Raw genomic sequence first — 10,631 nt, forward strand, 5'->3', positions numbered from 1 at the left:
AATGAGGGCAAGAGGCCACCCCCACCATCAGCCCCCTCCAGTCCCACTCCATACAACTGCAACACAGTGACCCAGCACATCTTGGGCCACTGCCAAGCAGGGAGCAAACCAGAAATGGTCTGAGCCCTCCCTTCCCCCATCCTCAGAGGGGCCTGCCCCTTTAGGTAAACACAAGGAGGCACCGAGGCTGCTTTACAAGAGTTGGTTCCTGCTCACCCCACAAACTCTACTTCCACCTACTGCAAAAGGTTCTGTCCTTTTTAAAAAAAAAAAAAAAAAAAAAGAAACCCAGTGAGGGGTGGGGTAGGTGTGTGTGGAGGAGAGGAGAAAAGGACAAGTGATGGTCTCCCCACCTCCCAATAAGCCGCAGGTGCAGAGACTCCAAGCCTGCCTCAGGGCCCTTCCGGCATCTGTGCAGGAGGGTCTCCGCAGAAAAAACCCAGGACCCACGACGTGGGAGGACCCCGGTCACCCCTACTGTCTGGACCCACCAGTGGGAGGTAAAGTGTAAGAAACCAAGGGCAAAGGACCCTCCCTGGGCGGGCTAGAGATCCCCTGGAAAGGGCCATGCACCGCGCGATCCCCACAACAATCTCAAGTATTTGGAGCATGTTGGGGAGGAAGCCCCGGTGCCAAAACCAAGCATGTGCCACCTGGAAGCCCGCTCCCGCCCACCAGCACACCAACCCACCCACGCTCCTGACAGAGCTGTGCTCCGGGTGCGTAGAGGGCCATCTTGTTCGCAACAACCGGGTGAAAGTTGAAATTCTAAGCTACTGACCCAGAAGGGTATTTTCGGGGAAGTTCTGAGTAATCCTCTTTGAGACAAGGTACTTTATCACTCATTTTGGTTCCTAAATATGGAAAGCCAGAGGAAACCGACAATGGCCCAAAGGCAGGGGGATGGCCCCGATGACTCCTTCACCTCCAACTAAGGCCCATGATTCTGTTCTCCTATCAATAAAAATTAATTCATGGATCCTTGGCAGGTACCTTTCTATCAGAATGAATTAAAGGAGGGACATTAAACAGACGGCTTCTAGATTTAGAAGAGGAGACGCTATTTATAATTTGAGGACTGAGGAGGACAAAGGATCCTGCCTGCCTGGATCCTTTGGAGAAAACCACAAAGGAAAAAAAAAAAGGAAGGAAAAGACAAAGAATGAAGATCTGGATTTCTCTTAACCTGCCCTTGTGGCCTCGGTGTGCCCATCTGTGAAATGGAACTTCAGAGTGCCAGAGCGGGAGCCTCTTATGAAATGAAAGCTCCTGAACCGGCTCATGGTGAGGCCCAAGTCAGGCCCCCTCCGCCTGCTTAAGGCGGGCCCTGCTAGGGTGGAGTGAGGATGTCAGCCGCGGGCGGCGTCCTGAGCGCAAAACATGAACCCGAGTCGCCAAGTTTGGGCGCTGCTGGACGGTCCCATGTGGAGGCCGTCCCGTGCCCCACTAAGTAGAGGAGAAACCGAAGAGAATCCGAAGAAAGAATGCTGCAGCCTGGACCACCAGCCCTAGAGGCTGAACCCAAGGACACCCCTCCACCTAGCCCCGACCCCATTCACCCATACAGACGCACAGGGAGCCAAAGCACCCGGCCGACCTGGAAAGTCAGCGATTCCTGCGAGGGTGCAAGGGGCGAGGAGGAGGGAGCGTCCCCCAGGGCAGCCCCTCCGACGCTCGAGCAAGGGCTGGAGACAGCGCAGGGGACGGTCGGCTCAGGTCGAAAGCGGCCCGACAGCGGCCCTGTCCTGGGAGGAACTCGACCTGCAGTGTGCCCGCCGCGGGGACTCGCTCAGCTCCGGGGGCACCTCGCCACTCCCGGCCGCAGGCACTCAGGTGAGCAGCCCTCGTCCCGGGACACCGACCCCTCCCCACCCCGGGCGCGAAGCCCACCTGAGTAAGACTTCTTCATGGTGCCGCCGTGGCCGCCGCTCCCAGGAAAGTGTGGCGGCGAGGCAGCGGGGCGCGCGCTCCCAGGGCGCTAATCCTGGGCCGGTAGTAGGAAGGCGGGAGGAGGGGGCGGCCCGCCGTCTGGAGTGCACCGACCGGGCTCCGACCCGGCCCCGCCCCAGCCCCGCCCCTCCCCGGAGATGCGCATAGAACCCCGGCCCAGCCGGCTGTGGTCCCGCCCCTGACCCGCCCCTGACCCGCCCCGTGAACGTGCGCTCCGAGCCCCACCCCCGCCCACCCCTGCGCTGCGCTGCACCTGGCGGAGCGGGGCTGGCGGGCCCCGGGCCTGGGAGGGGGCGCCCCCGCGCGGCAGCGCAGACCAGACCAGACCAGGCCAGGCCGGGGGTGGGGGCCGCCTGCGTGGCCCCCCGCGCCCGCAGCTCTGCACCCCCAGCTCCCCGCGCTGGCGCCAATGGCTGGTTCCGGGAGTCGCCGCACTTCCCAGTCCCGAGTCCGGGCGGGGCGGGCCCGGCCAGGTGGAAGCGGGCGGAGGTGCGGGCGCTCCGGGCGGCCCCGCCGGGCGAGGCGGCGGCGCCGGGCACAGCCGGGGGTCGGAGCCGGGGTGCCGGCTTAATGGGCCGGGGTAGGGCGGGACAGGACACCTGTCCTGCTACTTTTCTGGTAATCAAAAGGGCAGAGTGCGTCGATTGAGTTGGAGCCTTAGTTTCCTCACCTGTAAATGGGCACGTTGGACAGATGATCATTTGTTCTCCCTGCGCTGGGCACCGTGCGCAGCTCGGTGTATCGGTGCAGCGGGGCAGACACAGGGAGCCGCCCTTTACAACTCGGGTAACGCAGGCAGTGGTGAGAGGATGCAAAACTTGCACGGAAGAATTCTCTCTACTTGGATATCCTTAAAGTCTCCACGATAAAGCGGTGTTTCCAACGTACAGAGGAGGAAGTGACTAATTATGACTGGAGGGTGGTGTCAGAGTTTTATTGAGGCGAAATCAAAACAGGGTTTTAAGGAATGAGCAGGAATTAGCCAGGCAGCCAAGGTGATGGAAGGCAGCTGTTCCCGAAAGAGGGAAGGGCGTGGCGGAGCCTGGGAGGCCTGAGGTATCACAGCGAGTGTGGAGAGACAGAGGCAGGGCCGGGCCCTTGCACAGCTGCCAATGGAGGCCGTAGAGGACGAGAGGAAGGCGGGAGGCCAGTTGGGAAGCACTCGCTAGTTCTGGGTAGGGCGCAGCACTGCCTTCTCCTGCAGCCCTCCCAAAAACGCACAGGAGGCTGAAAGTGTCATTAACAGCCCCGAAAAATCCTCCTCCTCTTCCCCTCTCCTTTACTCTCCTTGGGGGTCCAAGAAGCATTTTCATTTCCTGCCTGAGTGTGGGAAACTTATATGCATGAGAACGGAGGCCTATGTGGCACCGTGGGTTCGTTCCGGCCCACCTGCTTCCTTTCTTGAGTAATCTGTCCAGCCACAGCCCTGCAGAGGGAGCAGCCCAGCCAGAGGAGTTTCCCCTCACCCCAGGTAGAGCTGATTGGACCGGAGTGGACACTGGACTTCAACTGAGTCCACCCCTTTCCTTATCTGGGGGTTAGAGGCTCAGGAGGCCTCGGGAGGGAAGTGCTGTAAGGGAGGGGAGCAGGGAGTATGGACGAATTGTGAACAGCGTCCTGGATTCTGGGATGTCCACACCCTAACCGCAACCCCCACCCACACGTCCACTCACCGCTTGTACCAGCACCAGCAGATTCCGGCTTAGGCTGTGTCCTGACTTGGCCAGCAAGCGCCATGATGACACTGCCCCGAGCCTAGCCATGATGACACTGCCCCGAGCCTAATGCCTGGGATTCCCAAAGTCCAGCGGTGTCTCAAGAATCTGGGTTATGGGTGCATTGCTGGCTTTGTCCATTTTACTCAGCACAAGTCAGAGGTGCCCTGGAGCACAGTCACCCTGAGGATGCCAGCCCTGGCTGTTCCCTGGCTTTGGGTGGGTGGGTTCCTCTGCGGATGCTCACGCTTCTACCTGAGGTCACAATTCACAGGAACCTGGGCACCCAGGACCCAAGGACACCTGCGTGGAGTGATGTTGGACACATCACGTGGGTGCCTCCTGTGTGATGGTTCCTGAATATCCGAATCTTCCTTCCGATATCAAGAAATCAGAAAGAAGGACAAGAGAGAGGGAGGGAAGGCTGGGAATGAGGGTTCTACACATTTTTGAGATGCATGAAGCTTAATCTGTCATGAAATTAGAGTTTAAAAAAAAAGAAAAATTAAAGAGATGCACGAAGCTTAATCGTTTAAGCCTCAAATTTTGTTTTTGTTTATTTTTTATTTTTATTTTTTATTTTTTGAGAGGGAGTTTTGCCCTCGTCGCCGAGGCTGGAGTGCAATGGTGCGATCTCAGCTCACTGCAACCTCTGCCTCCCAAGTTCAAGCGATTCTCCAGCCTCAGCCTCTTGAGTAGCTGAGATTACAGGTGCCCGCCACACCTGGCTAATTTTTTTTTTTTTTTTGTAATTTTTTTCTTTTTTAGTAGAGACAGGGTTTCACCATGTTGGCCAGGCTGGTCTCAAACTCCTAACCTGAGGTGATCCCCTCACCTCAGCCTCCCAAAGTGCTGGGATTACAGGTGTGAGCCACCGCACCTGGTTTATTTATTTATTTATGAGACAGAGTCTCCCTCTGTCACCCAGGCTAGAGTGCAGTGGCATGATCTCAGCTCACTACAACGTCCACCTCCTGGATTCAAGCAATTCTCTTGCCTCAGCCTCCCAAGTAGCTGGGATTACAGGCACACGCCACCACAACCGGCTAATTTTTGTATTTTTAGTAGAGACGGGGTTTCGCCATGTTGGCCAGCCTGGTCTCCAACTCCTGACCTCAAGGTGATCCACCTGCCTAGGCCTCCCAAAGTGCTGGGATTACAGGTGTGAGCCACTGCACCTGGCCTATTTTTTTTTATTTTTTTAATTTAATTTTTATTTTTTGAGATGGAGTTTTGCTCTTGTCACCCAGGTTGGAGTTTAATGGCATGATCTTGGCTCACTGCAACCTCTGCCTCCCGCATTCAAGCGATTCTCCTGCCTCAGCCTCTCAAGTAGCTGGGATTACAGGTGCCTGCTGCCACCAGGCCCGATTAATTTTTGTATTTTTAGTAGAGATGGGGTTTCACCACATTAGCCAGGCTGGTCTCCAACTCCTGACCTCAAGTGATCTGCCTGCCTTGGCCTCCCAAAGTGCTGGGTTTACAGGCATGAGCCACCACACCCGGCCTAGGCATCAAGTTTTAATTGTTTTTCACAGACAACTCTCTAAAACATATGACACAATCCCCTGCCTTGGTGAGAAGAGCATAGCAAACATATGACTCTTTCCCTCCTGGCTCAGGACCGTCATGATGGCACCTTGAACGGTTATCAACGCACATACCGCCATCTTACTCCTTCGCTAAATGTCCCCAGGCTACTGTGCTATCCAATTTTTAAAAATTGTCTTTCAAACACTCTGTTCCTCCTCCTCCTCCTCCTCCTGAGTGCTTATGACCAGTTGTGTAATTTCCCCAATTATCAGTGCCCACTCCTATGAAAGGGGAGGGCAGTACCCACCCCCACAACTCACACAGCTGGTGTGGTGATTAGAAAGCTAATGGGTCTGAAGTGCCTCACTGTGCTCTGGTCACTAAAATATGAAACACATGGCATTGGCTTTAGGAGCAGGCAGTGGGCAGAAGCCTGGAGGAAGTTGGCGAGGGCTTGCAGGAAAGTTAAGAAGACGATCCTGGCCCAAAAGTGCATGTCCCTGCTACTCAGGAAGTTGAGGCAGGAGGATCACTTGAGCCCAGTAGGTCAAGATCACCCTGGGCAACATAGTGAGATCACATCTTTTTTTTTTTTTTTTTTGAGATGAAGTCTTGCTCAGTCGCCCAGGCAGGAGTGCAGTGGCACGATCTTGGCTCACTGCAAGCTCCGCCTCCCGGGTTCATGCCATTCTCCTGCCTCAGCCTCCCGAGTAGCTGGGACTACAGGCGCTCACCACCACGCCCCGCTAATTTTTTTTTTTTTTTTAGTAGAGACGGGGTTTCACCATGTTAGCCAGGATGGTCTCGATCACCTGACCTCGTGATCCACCTGCCTCGGCCTCCCAAAGTGCTGGGATTACAGACGTGAGCCACCGTGCCCGACGATCACATCTCTTAAAAAAAAAAAAAAAGAAAAGAAAAGAAAAAAGAAAAAAGAAAGAGGCCGGGTGCGGTGGCTCAGGCCTGTAATCCCAGCACTTTGGGAGGCCGAGGCGGGTGGATCACCTGAGGTCAGGAGTTTAAGACCAGTCTGGCCGACATGGTGAAACCCCATCTCTACTAAAAATACAGAAATTAGCCGGGCGTGGTGGGGTGTGTCTGTAGTCCCAAGCTACTCAGGAGGCTGAGGCAGGAGAATTGCTTGAACCCGGGAGGCTGCAGTGAGCCGAGATTGAGCCACTGCACTCCAGCCTGGGAGACAGAGCGAGACTCCGTCTCAAAAAAAAAAAAAAAAAAAAAGAAAGAAAGAAAAGAAAAAAAAAAGGAAAGAGAGAAAGAAAGAGAAAGAAGAAGAGAAGGAGAGAGAAAAAAAGAAAGGAAGGAAGGAAGAAGGAAGGAAGGAAGGAAAGAAAAAAGAAAAACACAAGCTGGGCGCAATGGCTCAAGCCTGTAATCCCAGCACTTTGGGAGGCTGAGGCGGGTGGATTGCTTGAGCTCAGGAGTTCGAGACCAGCCTGGCCAACATGATGAAACCCTGTCTCTAATAAAAATTAAAACATTAGCTAGATGTGGTGGCTGGCACCTGTAATCCCAGCTACTTGGGAGGCTGAGGCAGAGAATTGCTTCAACCCGCGAGATGGAGGCTGCAATGAGCCAAGATCATGCCACTGCACTCCAGCCTGGGCGACAGAGCGAGACTGCATCTCAAAAAAAAGAAAAAGAAAAAAGAAAATGCTACTGGCTATTGGAGGAAAGGAACCCTTTCTCATGCGGTTGCAGAAGGTTTAATAAAACTGTTGCCTGCCATAGCATAGAAAGTAGACACTGAGCATACCTAGCTGACTTCTTGCTGTAGTTGATGAGTTTTCCAGGCAGGTCATTGAAGGTGCTCCTGGCTCCTTCTGCCTATAATAAAATGGAAAAGGAGAGAGGGGAACTAGGAGCAAACGATTTCATTTTCCAGTGAAGCTGGGAGGAAATGTAAAGGCCAGAACCGGCTTTTCAGCCAGCAAATGATTCTCAAAGTGAGAAAGGGCCTCAGGACAAAGAAGTTCAGAGGGGACTGTAAGATCCTTTATGAAGACCTCAGGGAAAAAAAGGAAAAGTGCCCCATAAACCCTTTCGGACAGACAAAGGCATTCTGAGGACCTTAGCGTCATTCCTTGCAGAGTTTCTCTGTTGAAGAGCAGATCTTCTCAAATCACAAGGGTCTTTTCTCACTTGAAGCTGGGCGCGGTGGCTCACGCCTGTAATCCCCGCACTTTGGGAGGTGGGGTGGAGAAGAGCTTATCTCAGAAAGCGTTGTAGTGCTAAGGGAAAGAAGCCAACGTGAAAAGGCTGCAGCCTACTGCATGATTCCAACCAGACCATATTCTGGAAACAGCAAAGCTATGAAAACAGTAATCAGGGGCTGGTGCGAGGGAAGGAGGAAAGAATGGATGGTGTGCAAGGGATTTGTGGGGCAGTGAAACTATTCTATATGATGCTGTAATGGTGGATGTCTGACATTATTCATTGGGCAAGACCCATGTCGTGTAAAACGCAGAGTAAAACCGACTGTAAACAGTGGATCTTAGCTAATAATAATGTATTCATATTGGCTCATCGATTGTAACAAATGCACCACATTAATGCAAGATGTTAATGAGCAGGAAACTTTCAGGGGGGGGGTGCGCGGGGAGAGGAAGTTTTCGGGAATTCTCTGTACTCTCCAGGTAATTTTTTTGTTAACGTACAGCTGCTCCAAAAGAAAACATCTATTCTTTTTTTTAAGTTTTCTGAGGGAGGTTTTTTGTCTAATGGAATGAATTTTATTTTTATTTTATTTTGTTTTTTGAGACAGAGTTTCGCTCTTGTTGCCCAGGCTGTGGTGCAATGGTGCAATCTCGGCTCACCGCAACCTCCACCTCCCAGGTTCAACCAATTCTCCTGCCTCAGCCTCCCGAGTAGCTGGGATTACAGGCATGTGCCACCACACCCGGCTAATTTTGTGTTTTTGGTAGAGACAGGGTTTCTCCATGTTGGTCAGGCTGGTCTTGAACTCCTGACCTCAGGTGATCCGCCTGTCTAGGCCTCGCAAAGTGCTGGGATTACAGGCGTGAGCCACTGCGCCTGGCTGGAATGAATTTTAGATTAGTACATAGGAAGTTCCCAAGTTGGGTTTTTTGTTTTGTTTTGTTTTTGAGACAGATCCTCACTCTGTCACCCAGGCTGGAGTTCAATGGCGTGATCTCAGCTCACTGTGACCTCCGCCTCCCAGGTTCAAGCAATTCTCCTGCCTCAGCCTCCCGAGTAGCTGGAATTACAGGCACCCACCACCATGCCCAGCTAATTTTTGTATTTTTAGTAGAGACAGGATTTCACCATGTTGGCCAGGCTGGTCTGGAACTCCTGACCTCAGGTGATCCGCCAGCCTCGGTCTCCCAAAGTGCGGGGATTCCAGGCGTGAGCCACGGCGCCCGGCCAAGTTTTTAAAGGAATTAATTTCTTGCACTAAACGGGATGAAGACGGGACGAAATGAAAGAGGCTTTTAGAGCCTCAACTTTTAAGAAAGGAAATGGGCTGAGATGGCTACTCAGTTGTAAACTCAGTTTTTTAAGAAAAGGGAAGAATAACTCAGGAAGGAGCCACAGGCACGGAGAAAACACGCCTGGGCTTGAAGCCCCCCACGCCCAGGAGTCTCCTCCGCACCAGGCCTTGGTTTACACAGCTGGATCCTGGACCTCCAGTCTGAGCCCAAAACTAAAGTGGATGAGGCTTCAGAAGTCTTGGGATGGGGCAAGTGGACTTCGCACGTGGGAGGGATGTGAGTTGTGGCCTGAAGATGGGCGGTGGCAGAGCAGGTTTTTCAGAACAGCCACAGCAAGATCTCCCATTCCACCCGCTTCTCCACCATGTGACCTTGAAACTCCTCCCACGGGGAGGAACTGTCCAACTGTAACTGACAGAGGAGGCAGAAGTGCCTGCCAAGAATGGAGGGTCTGGTCTGGGGACCAGCTGAAGGCTCATCGGGCTCATACTGCTGGCCCCAGGGCTGTCGAACAGGGCACCTACTTGGGGCTTCCCCATAGTAAGTTGCTTCTAAGATGACTATGCTGATCCTTGCCTCCTGGTACTCATGGCCTCTGTAACTCCTTTCTAAGCAACAGAATACCTCCATGCCAAGGGGCTGTTACTTTCACGATAAGGTTGCAAGAGATTCTCATTTCTGTCTTTCCAGCAGACTCCCTTCCTTGCTGGCTTTGATAGACTCAGCGGCTATGTTGGGAAGTCCCGCACAGGAGGAGCCCAAGGCTTGTGTCAGAGAAGGAGCTGCAGCTGCTACTGTGTTCTCTGGGCTCCTTGCACTCAGAGCCCGGAGCTACCAAGTGGGAGTCAGACCACCTGAGCCCTCATGTCGTGAGGATGCCCTAGGGACTGTATTAGTCATCTGTAACTGTGTAACAAATGACCACAGATTTCATGGTTTAAAACCACACACGTACTGTGTCACAGTCTCTATGGGCCAGGATTCTGAACGGGGCTTAGCTGGGTCTTCTGTCTCCTCCTCGCAAGCTGGGGTTTCATCTGAAGGCTCAGCTGGGGAAAGATCTGCTTCCAAGCTCATGCAGTACTTGGCAGAATTTCATTTCTTTTTTGTTGGTTTGTTTTGTGTGTGTGTGTGTGTGTGTGAGACAGAGTTTTGCTCTTGTTGCTCAGGCTAGAGTGCAATGGCACAATCTTGGCTCACTGCAACCTCTGCCTCCCAGGTTCAAACAATTCTCCTGCCCCAGCCTCCCAAGTAATTGAGACTACAGGCACCTGCCACCATGCCTGGCTAATTTTTTGTATTTTCAGTAGAGATGGAGATTCACCACATTGGCCAGACTGGTCTGGAACGTCGGACCTCAGGTGATCCACCCACCTTGGTCTCCCAAAGTGCTGAGATTACAGACATGAGCCACTGCGCCTGGCCTTGTTTTTTTGTTTGTTTTGTTTTTTGTTGTTGTTTTGTTTTGAGACGGAGTTTCACTCTTGTTGCCCAGGCTGGAGTGCAGTGGCGTGATCTCAGCTCACTGCAACCTCTGCCTCCCAGCTTCGAGCAATTCTCCTGCCTCAGCCTCCTGAGTAGCTGGGACTACAGGCGCCTGCCACCAGACCTGGCTAATTTTTGTGTTTTTAGTAGATAGGAGGTTTCACCATGTTGGCCAGCCTGCTCTCAAATTCCTGACCTCATGTGATCCGCCTGCCTCGGCATCCCAAAGTGCTGGGATTACAGGCATGAGGCACCATACCTGGTGCAGAATTTCATTTCTTTAAGTCTTGAAGGGCCAGGTATAGTGGCTCACACCTGTAATCCCAACATTTTTGGGAGGCTGAGGCAGGAGGATAGCTTGAGCTCAGAAGTTTGAGACTAGCCTGGGCAACGTACTGAGACCCTGTCTCTACACAAAATTTAAAGTTAGCCAGGCACAGTGATGCATGCCTGTAGTCCCAGCTACCCAGGAGGCGGA

At 53.0% G+C, this 10,631-nt stretch overlaps 1 protein-coding gene across 3 annotated transcripts in view; it reads right to left on the reverse strand.

Annotated features, from left to right (window-relative positions):
- Positions 1 to 2,838, reverse strand: part of SEPTIN9 (septin 9) — a 222,044-nt gene extending 219,206 nt beyond the window's left edge. Inside the window, exon 1 of one of the 3 annotated variants that reach the window (XM_055388822.2) lies at positions 2,621 to 2,838. In XM_055388822.2, coding sequence (XP_055244797.1) covers positions 2,621 to 2,651 — 31 coding nt within the window. In that variant the 5' untranslated portion in view covers positions 2,652 to 2,838. Of the gene's footprint in view, positions 1 to 1,890; positions 2,081 to 2,620 lie in introns of those variants that run through there. The other 2 variants (XM_055388823.2, XM_055388826.2) reach the window with 2 other exon arrangements.
- Between the last annotated feature and the right edge of the window lie 7,793 nt (positions 2,839 to 10,631).

The sequence above is a fragment of the Gorilla gorilla genome, chromosome 4 (genome assembly GCF_029281585.2).
Source record: "Gorilla gorilla gorilla isolate KB3781 chromosome 4, NHGRI_mGorGor1-v2.1_pri, whole genome shotgun sequence".
Lineage (NCBI taxonomy): Eukaryota > Metazoa > Chordata > Mammalia > Primates > Hominidae > Gorilla > Gorilla gorilla.